General features: G+C 38.5%; 1 protein-coding gene across 6 annotated transcripts in view; it reads left to right on the top strand.

The window, feature by feature from the left end:
* Window positions 1-4,674: 4,674 nt before the first annotated feature.
* Window positions 4,675-19,125, top strand: part of CACNA2D1 (calcium voltage-gated channel auxiliary subunit alpha2delta 1) — a 524,117-nt gene continuing 509,666 nt past the window's right edge. For all 6 annotated transcript variants that reach the window (XM_017883995.1, XM_017884005.1, XM_017884019.1 and 3 more), the window contains exon 1: window positions 4,675-5,114. In XM_017883995.1, coding sequence (XP_017739484.1) covers window positions 5,020-5,114 — 95 coding nt within the window. In that variant the 5' untranslated portion in view covers window positions 4,675-5,019. The remainder of the gene's footprint in view (window positions 5,115-19,125) is intronic.

The following is a 19,125-nucleotide window of genomic DNA, read 5'->3' on the forward strand; positions in this document are numbered from 1 at the left end:
TAATTCCAGCACTTTGGGAGGCTGAGGTGGGCGGATCACTGACGTCAGGAGTTCGAGATCAGCCTGATCAACATGGTGAAACCCCACCTCTACTAAAAATACAAAAAAAAAAAAAAAAAAAAAAAGCCAGGTATTGTGGCAGGCACCTGTAATCCCAGCTACTTGAGAGGCTGAGGCATGATAATCACTTGAACCCGGAAGGCAAAGGTTGCAGTGAGCCGAGATCACGCCATTTGCACTCCAGCCTGAGTGAAAGAGTGAGACCCTGTCTAAAAACAAAACAGAAACCCTAGTATCAGAAGAGTAGTATAAATAGATGACCTTTCTCTTCCCCTCTCATGGCAGGCTGCATCCATAAAATTAAAAAAACTGGAAAGAGTTATTAGTTGTTCCTATTTCAGGTTTTACCATCTACTGCTTATTAATTACTTCCCATTGCATTTTCATTGTTAGTGAATATTTGGATAAATAACCGAATTATCTACTTCCCTTAGTCTATGTAGGCCTACATAAATGGATTCCATATACTTTTGTGCTATCACAGTCACAAAACAAAAAAACCACAACTGCAACTCTCTGGAGTGAAGAAAGATCTTGCTATGAAATTCAGATTTTAGAGATGAATACAGTTTTGCTTTGTTTTGTTTAAATAGGAAGTCATGTTGTAGGTCCTGATTTTTTCTGAATGTGTTTGTTTAATGGAGGAAAAAGGAGAGAAAGAGTAAAATAAAAAAGAAACCGAATGAAAAATTGTATGATAGCAGAGATTCAAAATAAAATAACATTGAAGTTATTGCTTGAAGACATGATGGTATTTTAAAATATAACAGCTACTCTTTTCTAAATACTTAAACTAGCATAAGTTTGCCAATATGGGGATTCTGATGGACAAATAATAAACCTCCAATAAATACTTGTTTAATGTTACTTTGCGCCTCATTAGAAAAGGTATTTCTTTCATCAGAACTTCAATGCCCTATCACTCAATAGCTGTATTACTTGGGTCAAGGAAGTTTTTGCTAAATAGTTGTCTTATTTGTAGAAAATATTTGTCCTTGTTTCTTAGTTTAGGATAGTTTCTTTTCTAAGCTTTTCTTATTTTTTATTTTTTATGAAGGCTTCAATGTGCCACTTTACTTTAAAAATGCCAAATATAAACTCTTGACTTAAAAAATCACTGCACACTCTCTTAACCATTCTCCTGGGCATCAATACTTCTGAATTGCTTTCTTTCTTATTCCTGTCTCTTGAAAGTATTCCCCAAAGAGGTAAGATTGTTGATGCTTTCTGTCCATTTATCTTTAATTTTTGCTTTTTCTGGCACACATCTTTGTGTGCATGGAAGCATAGTACCATCTCAAATCACAAGATTTCTTGATTATGACTCTTAACAGTATGTCTGTCTCAGAGATGAGTCATATACACCTATATGCAAACAAGCAAATAAGGCCCTTTGTCAAGGTTTTCACCTTAGTTTTCTTAAGATGTGGAAAAAACATGAAAATTATTTCCTTTAACTTTTTTTTTTGGCTATGGATAATTATTTTCCTTTTCAGTGTTTGGGTTTGTCTGTTTGTACATGAGCACAAAAAAGAGAGAGAAAGATAAAATAACTTCAATTAGGTTACTTTGTCTCAATTTTTCAGGCAAAATGTTGAAGAAATTAGATTTGATTTACTGAATAAAATCACAGAAAATGTTTGTACATATACTCATACAAAACTACAATAAAACATAATTTTATGCTGCCAATAATCATAGTATCACTTAAAAAATAAACATTTCATGGCAATCAGGTTTTATTGTCTTTTATTTACTCTTAGTTACTAAAAAATGAAATGCATATGAACAAATTAAACATATGAATTAACAATTGAGATTGAGCCAAAAGGTGCCAATCTCAAGTTTGTTGTAGGTAAAGGTCAGTGATTTGCATGAATTAAATCTCTTTAAACTTTGTTCTAGAAATGATTAAATGCAAAAATCTCCTGCAATACTTCACTAACTTACTTTCTAATTAAAATATTTCTTTTTAAATGAATAGTAGATATTGATTTGTGACTTCTTGCACACTTATAACCTGTAATAAATATATTTACTGTATTTACTGCACATTTACATCATTTAGTATAACAGCTTAACATCAATCCTTATGATTTGTCAACATTTTATGTTGAATAGCAAATTTATCGTGATTAAGCAACATTTTATTAAAATTAATGGGATATAATCTGATTTTAAGGGGATTTTCCGAAATAACAGAACTGAGCTGAAAAAATGCATTTTTATGGGTACAGTTAATCCAACAGAAACATAATGGTATGTTGTGGAAATGGTCTTCTTTTAGCTGTCATACATTAAAAAAAAAACACACATTTTGAATATCCTCAATAAAAAGGTTTAGATTGGTAAAAAGCAATTAATAGCAAACCTCACAACAGAGTTTTAAACAATGATGTAGGCTCACAGTTGATAATCAACCCTTTCAGTAAGAATTGTAGAAGCAATATCTTTCCTCAACAGCTTCACATATTGGAGAACACAGTGCTTCATCAGAGTGATCCAAAGAAATTGAGATTTGGCTCAAAGGCCAACAAAGTTAATAATAAAAGCTGACTTACCTTCTCTACAAGCTTATTACATTCTTTTATTCTTTAAGCCCTTTCTTCTAAAGATATAAAATTGGAAACAGTGTACCATAGTGGGAAGTCTGGAGTTGATGTTGAAATAATTGACAGAATATATAATAATGATATTTTTAGGTAGTGAGGGTATAATGATACCAACATATCACATAGACAATAATGGGCATCTAATTTTGCTCTTCTTCATCCTCATGCTGGGGAAGAATGTCTGCTTTTAAATTATTAAAAATGGAAGAAATGATGAATTTGACTATTTGCTTCTCTAATTTTGGAGTGGAATGCTATCTTCAGTTATATAAAATACCCCTTCTGAGCTGTAGTTCTCAGTCCCATTACATCCCACTTCATCCCTCATTTGCGCAGCTCCTGCTGCCACAGTCTCCATGCCTAGCATAAAACAAACTAAGTTAAGTCACGGTGGGGTGCCTTTTGTGAGGCCACTCAGAGTAGAAAGAAAGAAACAAAGAGCCAGACAGAGATGCAGAGAACATAAAGAAAACAAATAAAGCATTAAAAAAGGAGAGATAAGTGGGAAGGAAAAACAATTCACGATACTAGGCATCATAAAATTACACACGCTTTTAAAATTTGGTCAGTAATTAAGAGTAGTACTAGTATTATCAGTCTTTGTTTTGGGAGATTGCCTTCAGAGAGCTGGAAAATCCATTTCCGATTAATAAGGGTCTTTTTCTTTCAGAAGCTTCTCCTAGAAATAAGAACGGGCTAATTAAAAATCTGACAGTCACTCTGATACTTACAGAATTTTTGCATATGCAAGATAGTCATCACAAATTGTATTCTCTGCACGTCATGTCAAAAGTATTCTCATACACTACTAGAGGGAGCTTAAGAATTGAAGGTGTGCAAGGATATGTTTCCACCTTTGGCCCACCAGGGGCCCTTTGGATAGGAGTCATGTGCTGGACGGGAAAGGCCTATTCGCAGACCCTGTTTTTTCAAGGAGAAAGCCCGCCACTGCTTCTCCTGAGTCAGGAGGTAAAACCAGTCCGACATTGCTACTCCCTAGCTCACTCCCCCTCCCTTAATTCCTCCTCTACATTTCAGGCGCATTTCGCAGAGTGCCACCTGTTCCTGCTGCTTACCCTTTTCATGCCTTCGCATTGACAAGAGTGAGCTCACCCTTCGGTAACCTTTGTCAGGCCGGGCAGACTAGTGGCCAGAGTAGGGCGTTAGGACCCTTTTGGAGGCAGTCCCAACTGGGATGCTGCAAAGCCCTTCTCTTACTACTGTCCTCCCTAGATGCAGAATTCGTCCCTCCACCCCTCTGTCCAGTGGAACCACAGGACTAGAAGATTTTAACAGCGTCAGTACTTCTCTGTCAGTCCACAGCCCGGTGCCCGAGGCTCTGTCCTGGCCAGGTGAGCCAAGCAGTACCTGGGCGTGGGGCCGCTGGCACAAAGGACACCCAGCCCCGCCAGAGGCTAAAACCTATGGCACACGCGGGCATATAGTGCCACCTGGTAGAGAGTCAACAGTGGTGCTTTAAAATGCAATACAAACCCCTCCTACATTTGTTGTCAAATCACTTCACGATTCCTAGGCAGGCAGTGGATTCTGCGCCTGGGAGTAGGGCTGGGGGGAACGCTGCCTGCATGTGCAAAAATAACCCCCGAAGACGCGAGCCAAGTCCTAGGTTGGAGCCTCTGCAGCCTGTGGATGCCCGCTGGGCGGCTGACCGTCCCCCGGGAGCCCCGCGGGGCTGCTCCGCTCCCCCTGCGCACGCCGGGCGGCGGGAGAGAGCCGGCGCCGACTTTGGGAGTTCCTGGCTGCCTTGTATGGAGGGCTGCTCCCGGCCCGTCTCCGCCCGACTGCTCTGACGCCCAGCCCTCCCGCTGCCCACCCCCAGCCGCCTCCCTCTGACTTGCCTGAGAAGCCAGACGGAGCCTCTCGCTTCCACAAGTCTCTCTGCCTGCCATTCCCCCATTCCTGCAGCCACCCCCACCCTCCAGCGCCGTCACCCCTCCTCCGCCCCCGCCCCCGCCTCCGCCTTCGCCTCGGGGCAAATCGGAATAAATCAGGGAGGAAACCGAGGAGAGAGCCGAGAGCGCGCCGAGCGCCGGCGGGCTCGCCGAGGGTCTGGGTTTCCCAAACTCGCCCTTGATTGGCGGCGGGAGGCAAGGGGCCGGGCGGCGCGGAGCAACCGGACGCGCGCTAGTGGGTCCGCGCCGCCACCGCCCCTTCTCCGTCGCCCGCTCCCGCCCTCGCCGTCCTCCGTGCGGCTCCGCGCCTCGGCCCCGGGCGCAGCCGGCCCTCCAGACGCCCGCGGTCCCGGCGGCGTGTGCTGCTCTTCCTCCGCCCGCGGTTTCCTTCCCCCGCTTGGGAAGGGAGGGGGCATTGATCTTCGATCGCGAAGATGGCTGCTGGCTGCCTGCTGGCCTTGACTCTGACACTTTTCCAATCTTTGCTCATCGGCCCCTCGTCGGAGGAGCCGTTCCCTTCGGCCGTCACGTAAGTCGGCGGGCCGGGCAGGGAGCGCCGGCCGAGGGGCGCCGCGGGAGTCTGGGATGGGGGTCGGTTCCCGAGTCGCGGGGCTTTTCCGCCCGTGGGGGTGGGGAGTGAGTGGCCGGGGAGCCGGGCTCGGATGCGGAGAGGCCGGGCGGGCGGTGCGCGCCGCTAGCCGCTGGAATGCGCCCCGAACCGGCGTCTCGGGCGCCTCCGCGGGGCCGGGCACGGGGGCCGGCTGTCCCAGGAAGCGCCCGCCGACGACTTGCGGCGTGTCAGCCAGTCTCTAACGGGATTCTCTAGACTTCAGAGTTCAGCCGTACTGGGGAAAAAAGTTTCCAGCCAGCTCACCCGTTCTCATTCACCCCAGTTCAATAAAAAGTTATGTTTTGGTTGGGTAATTTACAAATAGGTAATTTCAGGCTTGCGGAGGTAGCGTGGACTTCTCCGGCACTTGGCCTCCGAGATGCTCTTTAATTGCTGTAGTGCCCAAACTCGTTTTATCCCACATTACTGGATGCACTTGGCAGCCTTCCAATTAGACGCGTGCTGGCTCCCCGCGGCCGAGCGTGCTGTCAACGCAGGGGGCTCGCAGGTTCTGGGACCGAGCGATCCAACCTCCCCAACCCCATGATTTGAAAAATCTAAGTGTCGGCAGACACGCGGTCCCTGTTCTTTGAATAGAGCCTCTTCTTTGAAGGAGGGACTGTTTCCAGTCTCCTGCAATTTTCTTTTATTTTTAACATTTCTAAAATAACTTTTAAAAACCTCGCTGCTGTTCTGGAAATAGAGGGCTTATAGGTAGCTATAGTCACACGACAGGAAGGGAATGAAAAATAATAATTCTCTCCTCTCTCAGGCAGCAAAATAGAATCAAACTCAGTGGCACATATAAATATATACATGTTTCTTAATGCACCGAATAGCCTACCCGGCTTTCTGGGAAAGCATTTATTTTGGTTCTTGAAGCTTCTTTAAAGCTTCTAAGGGTAGGTAATCTTAAGTGCATGAGTCACTTTAATGCATTTTACATAACAAAAACAAAGCCCAAGGTAGCTTTCCCGGTATTTATGCTGCTGGGAATTATTTGCTGTCCTTTGTTGGCTGAGTGCTGAATACAGGAGTTTTTGGTGGAAAGTAACAGTGAATCTTTACCGGTTGAAACCCTGCGGCTATTATTTAAGATTCAGTTTTAAGTATTTATTACGTTAGGTGTCAGTGCAAGAATCTGGAGGATGCACATTCTATCCCGGAGAAGGGGAGTGTCTAATTTTTGTTGTCATTGATTTACAGTAATGTTCCTCTTTAGGTAATCTTTCATAAAACTGATTGCAGATCCTTTTTGTTATGAAGCAGAAGGGTAAATGCCATCTGGAGATCTTCGTTTAATTGGCAGGATGTTCCAGTCGGATATTTTTGAACATAAAAAGAATAAGAATCACCCTAAGGGTGCTTCAGAATTATTTACTCTTGTTAAGGCATCACACTTCCATTTAATTTTTTAAGCCTTTTTGTCGCTTGGCCTGTAAAGTGAGAACTCAAGTGAGTCGCTTGCATTCTGTGTCAAATAAAGAAGTGGCTCTTTAAAAAACAGTCACTTTCTAAATGTGTTCCGATTACTCATTTTTACACTGTTGTTTTAACTGACAATCTATCAATATTTTGTCATGGGAGGGGATACATCATCATACCATTGGAGAAAACTACAACAAAATACAACCTTTTATTCCTCAACATACTATGGTAAAATATTAATGTAAAAATCCTTATTGTAAGAAGAACATCTGCAATAATGCTTTCCTAAAATTATAAGTAAATCAATTTTCATGATCAGAAATTTACTAGACAGGAAAGAGTATAAATAGTGGGCTAAAATGGGAAGTAGGACATCACAATTTCTTTTCTTTGAAAGGATCTGAAATTTTCTTAACAATGAAAATTCAAGATATTTTCAAATTATATGGGACATTGATTATTTCATGAATGAAATACTTAATGAAAGGTTTTGTGGAGCGAAGTCAATCTCTTGTAGGTAATCTTAGCAATATTTTTGGAAGCCTTCGGCATCTTCAGTTTTTCATTTGAAAAGTTAGTAACACTTTCTTCTGAGGAAAGAACTGATGGTTGACATTTGTACTTCATGTTAGATTTCTGAATAAACTTTATGAAACAAAAAAATGCAATTTTTTTGCATGAAGATGTGGTGCAATTTGCTTTTCTTTAGAGAAAAGAATTCCTATGCACTGTGTAATCAGGACAAATCTCAAATCTTTGGGGAAAACTTCCAATTTATAAAAAGTGAGTACTAAGATTGTAGTGTCACTAAAGGCAAATCATTATGCTTCTGTATATAAATTTCTCTGGGAATCATTAGGAAATATTTTTGGGTTTTTTTTGCCAATTTTATTTTTCAGAGAAAAAGTATTATAAGAAGTTTTTATCATCTGAAGAGGAAGAGCATGCCATCACACACTATAAAATTAATTATGCACTAATTGGAGTTGGACTTCAATTAGAATTAGTAATTCAGTTTTTTTTTTTTTTTTTTTAATGTAGAGTGTTTACATCTGTATGAAGGGCTTAAATTCTATTATGGTAAAACAAATAATGTGTCAGTCTAAGTATCTTCTTTCAATTTTTGCTCTCTGGTTTAACATACATTCTAATATAAAATTTTTTTGGATTAAAGTAGTAGTTAACCTGTTCTAAGAGTTAACACTAAAATAGATGTTTTTCAGGCAAGGAAATTTTGATACAATTATTTCTCTGGGTTAGGTGTTTCTTTTGGAAATGTTTGTCTCCCTATGGTGTGAAACATAAATACGTGATATGGTAGCAGCCACATAATATGTATTGCTTGATATATAAATGGAAAATATATCATTTTTATGCTATAGTATGCACATGTACTGGTATTTTAAAACGTAGCTTTCAAAAGGGTAGTTGTCCTTTTTTCTAGAAATAATTTCTTGGCACAGGTTGAAAGACTTCTATTTTAAAATTTAGAATTACATGTGTGATAGCCAGTATTATAATGTTAACTTAAATTTGTCCTTAATTTTAGAATCTATTTACAAATGCAATTAAAAATATATATAGTTATAACTATTCATATTAAACTTTTATCTTAGTCACATCAAAATGCCAGTCTACAATAATTGGCCAAGAGCCCATTGGTATACGGGGATTTTAATACAAAGTGTATAATGGTATAAACATAAAACTAAGGATTATGGATCTCCACAGGAAATAAACATAAAGTCTCATAAAAGAATAGTACTTTTGGGTTTAATTACTTAGGATATAAATTTTTTTTCTGTTATTAGAGAAATTGGTATTTAAGGCTATAAAGGAGAAATTTTGTATGTCAAGATATTGTAATGGATATCTATTCTATGCATTAGAAGTGACATAATTATTCTCACTTAAGGTCAGCAGTTTCTGTTTACATTTTACATACACAAGGAAATGTGCCATATGATCAATTATGAGATAAAATATTAAATGTAAAATAAAACCTGAAACAGTGAACATTAATAAACTTTTCTCAGGTCTTTAATTTTGTTTTCATTGTCTTAACCATATAACATTTATGATTCCACAGATGTATGTTTTAAAATATGCAACAATATATTTTTCCATGTAAGTAGTAATATTATGTTAAATTTATTAATGTTACACATCGCTATGTATGTAGCTATTTGGATTGGCATCTGAATGAAAATTAAACAGACTGAAATGGATATAATTTTTGAAAAAATGTCAGAAAATACAAGAATCTAAGAATATTATGGTTTATTAAAGGTAAATAAAATGTACCTTTATTATCTTTCCCATCCATGGCTTTCATTAATATAATTTAATAAATATACATAAAATTTGAATATAAAGTAGGTGGTTCATTTTGACAATAGATAAGAGCTTTTCAGTTTTTTTCTTCACAGCAGCCTGACTGTGTAGATATCTTTCTGTTATGTCTCCAACGTTGATAAAACTAACAATAAAATACTTCTTTCTAGGGTTTACACATAGTAAATTTTTACAAAAACATAACATATGGAAATTATTATTGTGTTAAAATTTAGTATATATATTTAGGAGTATATATTCATAATGCATTTAGAAATTTTGCAAATAATTTTTACAATAGTGCGCATAACAAACTATTATTTAATTTACATATTCTCTGGAGTATCATTATATAAAGCACCTCTTCAGGTTTTTCTTGATTTCCCTATTTCTCTATATAGATGCAAGTTTGCAAGAATTTCCTAGCACATGTCTTCAAGGTATTTATAACTTTAAATTGGAGATTTAAATGGGTAAAATGAAACATATCTTAGGCAAATCATGCTATTTGTTGATCTCATTTAGTGTCTTAACATGTATGGACATAAACATTTCTAACATAAGTATACATAGCATTTGGGAAAAAAATCAGAATTTCAGTATTTCAAAAAAGTAACATTTTATTGTTATTAAAATGACAATGTTCCATTATTTCTATTAAAAGAGCTGTCTGTGGTAGTGTTTCAAAAAGCAGGTCAGCTGCTTTCCGTGGGGAACAAACTTTGTTCTATTATATCGCCTCCACATTTACTTAAGGCTTACAGTGTGCATCAAGCACTATGTCACTAAGTGTGTCAACCAGTCTTTCTTTTCATGAACTATCTGTGAGCAGTACCACGACTGTTCCCAAGGCTTTCGTACAGTTGCTTTCCAGTAAACTGGAAATGGGCTGTGATGGCCAACCATGTAGCTTTCACGATTCATTTTTTTATGTGTGTGCACTGAAACATGTAAACGATTGCATCATATTGTTCACAGAGATGAGAGAAAAAGGCGATTGACCTCAATGTCAATTAAGTAAAAGTGGCAGCACTTTGTAAAAAAATACTATAACACTTTTCCTTGAGAGTTCAAAATATTAACATCGCATAGATAACCTTCCTAGTTTGTGTCACTTGTATAGTATTCTATTAAGAGATAATATTGTATGTGTATGTCCACACATATTTTTAAAACTTTAAGTGAATTGATATAGTAGAAAAACCTCAGTAAGGTAAGTTTATTTACAAGTGTGCATACCTTAGATCTTCTGTCAGTCCACAACTGTTTTCAGGGATTATATCTAACTTAATAACACCAGCATTTAAGAATAATTTGCCGAGACAATTAAATGAGATATTGCATACACAAGCAGCCGGAAAATGCTCAAGTCCTTTAGAGATAGGTTACTAACATAATTGACAAGTAATTAAAAAAGTGACTCTAAAGACAGTTTTGCCATATTTTAAATGAAACAAGTATGAGAAAGAAACTACATTTGAAATGTTGGCACCTATTAAAAGTTCTTTACATACTAAGCAGTTTTATTTCTTTCATTTAGATAAGATATGCTTTGAAATTTGTAAGAATTAAACATATTTGGTAGTGTGATATTTTAGGAATGAAGGCAAATGTGCACAGGTTTAAAATTTTATTTGTAAAATATAAGCTCTTAAATATCCTTTCCTTGTAGGATTTACATCTTTTGTAGTAATTCAGCACATAGAGTCACCTACTCTTAGCAGTTTTTAAAATTGAGTAAAGAAAGCGGTCATTGCTCCTTTATATTTTGCCACTGTTTTGTACAGGTTATGAACAAGGAAAAGATTGACTTTGTGGCCTCAATAAACCGGCACACTTTTTATAGTTAATTTCAATAATTCAGAATTAGGCTGTTATATATAAAGCAATATTTGAAGTTCTCTTTGAATATGAATGTGGGATATTTCTGGCTAAATGTTATTTTAACATTTGCTTCTGCTGATTTTTTTTAACCATATGCTCTGTGGATTTAAAAAATTAGGATACATTTAAAATTCTATATCATAAATGGAAGAACAACTTAAACTAGAACTGGTGGCAGTAGAAAATAATGGTGTTGGCCATTTTAAATGCTTCGGATTTGGGGATAATCTTATGGTCTATTTGAAGCTCTTTTTTTCTGAGTAATTAAAAATGCACTATGGTGGTTTCCTGGCAAATGATGAAAAGTAATTCCAGTATTATTTTATTCAAATAATAAATTCTGTTTTCTCGCTCTTTAATACACACACGTGTGTACAATTACTATTAACCATAACATTATTATTTATATATAACATCAAATCAAATGAAAATTTAAAATTTGTTTTTCTTAAGTTACCTGTGATCAGACCTCAGTTTCAGGTCCTTTTCACTTAAATCTGCACTCACTGTTTCAGGAGATTTCCTGTTATCAGACATTTCTCTGTAAGAGAAATTGTTGAGGGATTTTGGTATACAGATAAACCCGTAATATGTAATCAACACATAACAAAATTGTCAAACAAGTCTAGAGAATTGTTTCTTTTGATATTTGCTCAGTACCTTAGGGATAATTAGGGAAAAGAGAGGAAAGAGCTAATAAAATTTTTCTAAGGTGCGTACTGTCAAACTATGTGAAGGGATGGTTAAATATTAATAATGCCATATTTTGAGAGTTACAAGAGGAATGGTACAATAAAATAAATGGGCTCAGGCAGACTACAAAATCTCTTGTTTTTAAAAAGTGATCAACAGGCATTGTGGTGAAAATCCTTTGAGGAATGATGGATGTGTAAGTGGGACGGAGAGAAGAGCCCTCAGATTTATGAGGTGCAACATTGTATTAAAGATACTAAAGGTAGCAGTTGGTTATTTTTCTTAATTTCTTCTGTTTTCTTCATTTCCCATGTGAGCTTGGTTATATTGGAAATGCTGCTTCCTAAACTTAATAATCATTTTTAGAGACTTAAATATTCACATTTGGAAATTCACCTTAGAGACCAAAGACAATAAAATTATCTAGATCTCAAAACATAAGTACTTAAAATTTTAGTTTTATGAAATTCTGGGAAATGGTTTATTGGATAAGAAGCACTAGTATAACCTTTAATTAAGAGCTTAAGTGCTAATCAACAAGAAAGAAATTCCATTAGTAAATTTTTTTTCATTAGATTACAAGAAAGAAATAACTTGCAGGTAAGCAGCCTTCTAGGTAGTATACTTAAAACTAGGCTTCTAAATAAATAGTACATTTTATTTTTGAAGTAGTTTTCATTTATACTGCCTCTTTTAATATTTCTTGTTTCAAATATTTTTTAACACCAAATATAATTTAATTCAACAATTAATACAATTATTATTATTGAGTGCAAATTACATACGGCACTGAGCTACATGTTGAGAATACAAACTGAGGGGGAGAGTTCCTAAGGAAGACATTAGCAATTCCAAGCTGACTATGAAACACTGGGATACATCAGAGCATGACCAAGGAAAAAGTACATTGCACACTGAAGGGGCATGGTCTAAAGAAACATGGTATGTTCTTTGTTAGGCGTTGGACTTGTCGATGGGAAATGATGTTGGTAGCTGTTGGCTTAAGTCTGGTGATAAATTTCTTGCCCCCTGACCCAAGGAGGGGATGGGCAGTGCTCATATTACATCGACATTAGCAATAGCCCTGTTCTGTGTACCAACACAAATTTGGTCTTCATCTTGTGTTGCTGTTGAGATTTTTAAATTAAAAAAAAAAAGTAATAGGTTTGAATCATAATATGTAGAAAATGGATTAAGGAGGGCCAGTATATGAGGCAGAGACTATGAGATTAGTTAGTATACCATTGCAGCATTCACTGAACCAGAGATGATGCCTGAGATTTCAAAAAGATTAGTGTCAGTGAGAAGGTGAAGCAGGTTTAAAGTAGAAGTATAATTTCAGGACTTGGTGGTTGTGAGATTTGGGGAATCGGGAAGGGAAGAAGAGTTGGAGATGTCGTTTAGATCTCTTAATTTTGTAGGCTAGAGAACAAGGAGGAATGCAGGTTGATGTTGTGAGAGTGGGAGTAGCTTGACTGTTGGACATTTGCAGTTTGCAGTGCATCTTATAGATGTCTGTTAGGCCCTTAGAAATATGTATCTGGGCCAGGCGCGATGGCTCACACCTGTAATCCCAGCACTTTGGGAGGCCGAGGTGGGCAGATCATGAGGTCAGGAGATCGAGACAATCCTGGCTAACACGGTGAAACCCCATCTCTACTAAAAAATACAAAAAAAAAAAAAAAAAATTAGCCAGGTGTGATGGCATGCTCCTGTAGTCCCAGCTATTGAGGAGGCTGAGGCAGGAGAATCACTTGAACCTGGGAGGCGGATGTTGCAGTGAGCCAAGATTGCATCACTGCACGCCTGGGTGACAGAGTGAGACTCTGTGTTAAAAAAAAAAAAAAAAAAAAAGTATCTGAAGAGAGTTTGGAGGCAAATTCAGAGAGCAATATCTTTGAAGGCAGAAGGAGGATTTTTTTTTCCATTTATTTAACTCATATTTATCTGTAATCTAAGATAGCCACTGAATTTCAAAAGAAGGGCCTCGATTTACAGTTTCATTTTGTGGAAGGTCAAACCAGATGACCCCTTTAAGGAAGGCATCAAGGCCACTGATGAAAGAGAGAAGTCTCATCACGTCAGGGACAGAAGCATGGTTTCAGTGGCTTGAGGAGCTGGTCAAGTTGAGAATATGGAGACAAGTGCAGTTTGTTCCTTCCAGGAATTTGGTGACATGAGGAAAGTGAGAGATAGTAAATTCAGAGGAAGACATTATCCTTAGCAAACTAACACAGGAAAAGAAAACCAAATACTGCATGTTCTCACTTATAAAGGGGAGCAACATGATGAGAACACATGAACACTTAGAGGGGATCAATACACACTGGGACCTTTCAGAGGGTAGGGGGTGGGAGGAGGGAAAGGATCAGGAAAAAATAACTAATGAGTACTAGGCTTAATGCCTGGCTGATGAAATCATCTGTACAGCAAACTCCTATGACACAAGTTTACCTATGTAACAGACCTCCACTTGTACCCCTGAACTTAAAAATAAAAGTTAAGAAAAAATAATAAATAATGAAGAAGTTAATATTAGGCCATTTGGGATTGTAAATTGTACAAAACCATAGGACTTTCATAAACCAAAAAGAAATATTTTTAAATCATAGTGGGGCTGGATGATCCGTCATGGGAGTTCAGGTCAAGGATGTTCCAACAACTGCAGACAAAGGTAAGACTGCTATCACGATAATCTCTCAAGTCATTTTCTGCTTCTCTTTGTGTCACTTCTTTCTTCTCTTTCTCTATAAGTTGGCATTATCTGCCTCCAGTGTTCGTGATATTGAATGATTGCGAGGGATTATGTTTTCTCCTTTGAAGCTTTGAACCAGCTTGAGTGTAGAATCCTAGTCCTAAAGATAACCTCCCAAAGAAGATGTGTTGGTAGTCTGAATATGGGCCAGATGGCCACTTACAGCCCATTTAATTGTGACCAGGAGATGGGATTTGGAAAAGAGACTCTGGTTGCCTGAGCTTGGGTTACTTCACCATATCTGGTCCAATCTTATTAGGAGGTATTACATTGTAAGAGGCCAGTTGCTATTACCGTGGATAGGGGAAGAGGCGATTCTCAGAAAAAGACTCTGGTGGGAAGGGCGGGGAGGGTGGGGAAGGCTGTACAGACAACTAAATAAGTGTTACCAGAAGGGAGATTCCCGTATCTCAGAAGGAGAAGACTAAATGTCAGAGAAATGAAAGCAATGAGATGCCATGATTGATGGATGAATGTTCTGATAGAGGCAGGTGAGGAAGGGATCAAGACTAAACACAGTGTCTTACAAAGTAACTTTTGAAATATGAAACAGCCTTGAGAAGGAAAGCAGATGGTTGGAATACAGGATAGATATAATTTTAATTTACTGGAGATGTTTTTAGAGGAATGATTTAAATTACATACTCCATTCTCGAGAAGGAATGACATAATTCAGAAATGTAATACATACACATTAGTGATATTCAAATTTTGAGAGGCATGGACTAGAGTTTTTCTTTCAGTGGTAGTAACAAGACTCCAGTTTGCCACTATATTACCTTTGGACACAGCAACATTTGGTTCTCACTTGTCTTTATTTTTCATTTACTTCTTTCCTAGGAGAGATTATCATCTTAAAGATCCATGTAGTTTTATAACATGTTATTAGAAATTTTTTTTTTTTTTTTTGAGATGGAGTCTCACTGTGTCACCCAGGCTGGAGTGCAGTGGTGTGATCTCAGCTCACTGCAATCTCTGCCTCCTGGGTTCAAGTGATTCTCCTGTCTCAGCCTCCTGAGTAACTGGGACTACAGGAGCACACCACCACACCCGGCTAGGTTTTGTATTTTTAGTAGAGATGGGGTTTCACCATATTGGTCAGGCTGGTCTCAAACTCCTGACCTCAGGTGATCCACCCGCCTTGACCTCCCAAATTGCTGGGATTACAGATGTGAACCACCACACCTGGCCAATGTCATTAGATTTTAAAAGTGTGTAGTGCTTGTGGTAGAAAGATCTTCCAGTAATATCATTGAAAAACAGATAAAAGAGCAAATCGTTATTTCCTTTGACAATTTAGCATTACTTATTCATTGATTTTCAGCAATAGTAGTGGTTTACTGCCCAACTCTATTGGTGCTTCCTGCCCTCAGTAGAGGGGAAAAGTTTTGGTTGAAACAGATCCTTGTCAAGAAAACAAAATAATACACTTCAGAAGATAAAAAACCACTGGAAGTTGGGCGAGGGCTCGCTTGTAGGCTCAGCTATTAGGGAGGCTGAGGAAGGAAGATCGCTTGAGCCCAGGAGTTCAGATCTTGCCTGGGCAACATAGGGAGGGTTGTCTCCAAACAAATAAAAAACTGACAGAATATCCCCGCAAAGTGTATCCCTGGTTAACCCTCACTGAGGCATCTCAGGTCTCCCGAAGGTCTGAAAATTACTGGCAGTTGCCATCACGGCAGTTCCCTGAGTTTCCAAGATGAATGAATGAGTGGTTAGGACTGCAAATGCCAGTGGATCTGAGAATCAGTGTTCCTCTCATTGGTACCGTTGCAGTGTGGAAAAACCACTCTTGTGGTTTGTGGCAAGAGATGAGATGAGTTAAGGTGGGCTATTTATTTCCCTTTTGTGACTTTGCTCTTTTTTCTCTCCCATAGATATTCACAGTTTGAAGTAATTTTGGTGTCTCTACCTGCAGTGTCTGAACAGTAATAATGACTACCAATCATCCTTCAGTTACAATAATATTGTTTTCTGACATTTTTCCTTCTGTATGCCAGACACTATTAATTAGTACTCTCCTTTTTTTTTGAGACAGAGTCTTGCTCTGTCACCCATAGACACATAGAGGGGATCAACACTGGGAACTTTCAGAGAGTGGGGGGTGGGAGGAGGGAGAGGGTCAGGAAAAAAAAAATTAATGAGTACTACGCTTAATGCCTGGCTGATGAAATAATCTGTATAACAAACCTCTACGACACAAGTTTACCTATGTTACCTACCTCCACTTGTACCCCGAACTTAAAATAAAACAAGAAAAGTAAATAATGAATAATAAATTCATAACTAATAATGAACAAGTTATTTCTTCATTCACTTCAAGAGTGGAGTGGCGTGATCTTGGCTCACTGCAACCTCTGCCTTCCGGGTTCAAGTGGTTCTCCTGCCTCAGCCTCCCTAGTAGCTGGGATTACAGGTGTGCACCACCATGCCTGGCTAACTTTTGTATTTTTAGTAGAGATAGGGTTTCACCATGTTGGCCAGGCTGGTCTCAAGCGGCCGACCTCAGTAATCCAACCACCTCAGCCTCACAAAGTGCTGGGATTACAGGCGCGAACCACCGTGCCTGGCCTCATGTTTTTTAATCCATCTAACCTTCAAGCCAATCCTCTGAGATAAGTATTATTATTATCTCTGTTTTGTAAATGTGGGAACAAGTTTAGGGTATGAAGAACTTTTCTGAATTTCCTTAGGAGTTCAAATTTGATCTCAAGCAGCTCAATTCTAGATTCCTACACTTACCTGCTGAACTTTGCTGCCCTTGCAGGAGGTTTGAGGTCTTAGTATCTATTATCTCGCCTGACTGTATATTCCAGCAATAAGATTGAGGGAGAGGAGTCATGTAAAGTAGAGCAGAACTAACTCTCAGCCTCGATTTCTCCGTCTGTAGAACAAGGATAGTATTTTTTCTTCCTGCATCCAGTATTACCGTGAAGATTAAATGAAGGAATGCGTGGGGACCTTTAAAGGACTGTTTAATAGCCAGGCTTCATTATGTGTGCCTTGTGTGGTTTTTCTGCCTTTAAGAGATCATGAATTGATGACTATAGATTAGTGAGCTAGATTATTCTGCTAATATATAACCATTTGGGCCATGAGAAAAACTTAAAATGAATGGAAAAAGGGATGCTTAGCAGGTCTTAAAAATGTCTCTTCCTAAAACCTGTGTAGCCTTTCATCATAAAAGGGAAAGGGAAAGAGATGCAGTGGAGTGTAAGTGAAATAGGGTGGGTGAACTGTTCCATCCCTAGGTTAAGGACAAAACCAGTGTCCTAAAAGAGACCATGAAGAAAGCAGAACCACAAAGCTTTTGATGTGCTTTGTTGTGACAATTCAGCCAGCACCTGTTGTAGGAGAACTGTGCCACAGAGTGTGAATCTATTTTTAAAAGTCATAGCTTTACCACCAATATCCTCTCCTTGTCAAAGATGTGAGTTTTTAGCCTCAAAACAGAATATCTGAAAGTTAATAATGCAGTCTATCTAAGATGTTTATAGAAATGATTCCAGACTACCCTACAAATTGAGTGAGTGCAGGATAGTAAAATCAAGACCAGTTGCATTTTTCGCAACCAATACAGAAGTTGGCAAAAATCTGCCTAGAGCGTACGGAAAAAGGCCAGCTTTTACTTGACTCATCCAACTGATGGTTAGTTACACTCATTTAACTCTAGCCCTTCGTTTTGCAATATAAATGGAGTTGAGCCTCTCATAAACACTGTTTTTTTTGTTGGTAGAAATCAAGCACTGAAATAAAATTTCTGGTGCAAATTTGGAATTGATTTATGGATAAAAGAGATGTTTTAGATTAACCAATACATTAATACCATGACTAATGATTACAACTTGATGATAACCATTGAAGCAGCAAGTTTTCAATGCCAGCAACCTAGCTTTTTTTTGGTTTTGTTTTTGTGTTTTTGAGACGGAGTCTCTATCACTCAGGTTGGAGTGCAATGACCTGATCTCGGCTCACTGCAACCTCCGCCTCCTGGGTTCAAGCCATTCTCCTGCCTCAGCCTCCCAAGTAGCTGGGATTACAGGTACCTACCACCATGCCTGGCTAATTTTTTTGTATTCTGAGTAGAGACGGGGTTCACCGTATTGGCCAGGCTGGTCTCAGACTCCTGACCTCAGGTGATCTGCCCACCTCAGCTTCCCAAAGTGTTAGGATTACAGGCGTGAGCCACCTCGCCCGGCCAACATGGCCTTTTTATAGCAGTCATTTTGACATTTGCCACAGAAAAGAATGTGTAAAATTTTATGATGTTTGTCACTTTAAAATACCACCCTGTCTTTGTCATGACATTTTATTAGAATTGACTTAAATTTACATCTGCAAAAATATTGGGCGACTTGAACAAATGGGCCATATGAAGCCTGAGGAAGATGGGCACAATAGAGGCTATGCAGATTGCTCTAAATTAAACATATTAACTGCTTGGCTGTCAGTCCAAACACCTGATTTTCCTGTCAATGTAAGTGTAGAAATTGGCATTAATTTTTATGAGGTGAAATTTTATTGTGCGTGGATAGCTTAGTTCCCAGAGGATTGACACATGGGTTTCGAGGTCTACTGGTGAGTGAGTAATTGTTTAAAATTTATATTTTTCCTCGATGGTAATAAATAAACATAGGGGAATGGTAACTCATCACAGACCAAACCATGCGTGATAATTATATGAGGTCATTCATCTCCTTAAATTATCAGATGTGACACAACCTGTCTGTGTGGCATCTGAAGGCCAGTTGAGTTCCGGGTGTACATGATTGTGACAGAGGAGCCATTTGAAGGTTGCAAGTCTTGGATTTGGTCCTACCCCTTTTGGGTTTTTCC

This window comes from Rhinopithecus bieti, unplaced genomic scaffold (genome assembly GCF_001698545.2).
Source record: "Rhinopithecus bieti isolate Rb0 unplaced genomic scaffold, ASM169854v2 scaffold_1101, whole genome shotgun sequence".
Classification (NCBI taxonomy): Eukaryota; Metazoa; Chordata; class Mammalia; order Primates; family Cercopithecidae; genus Rhinopithecus; species Rhinopithecus bieti.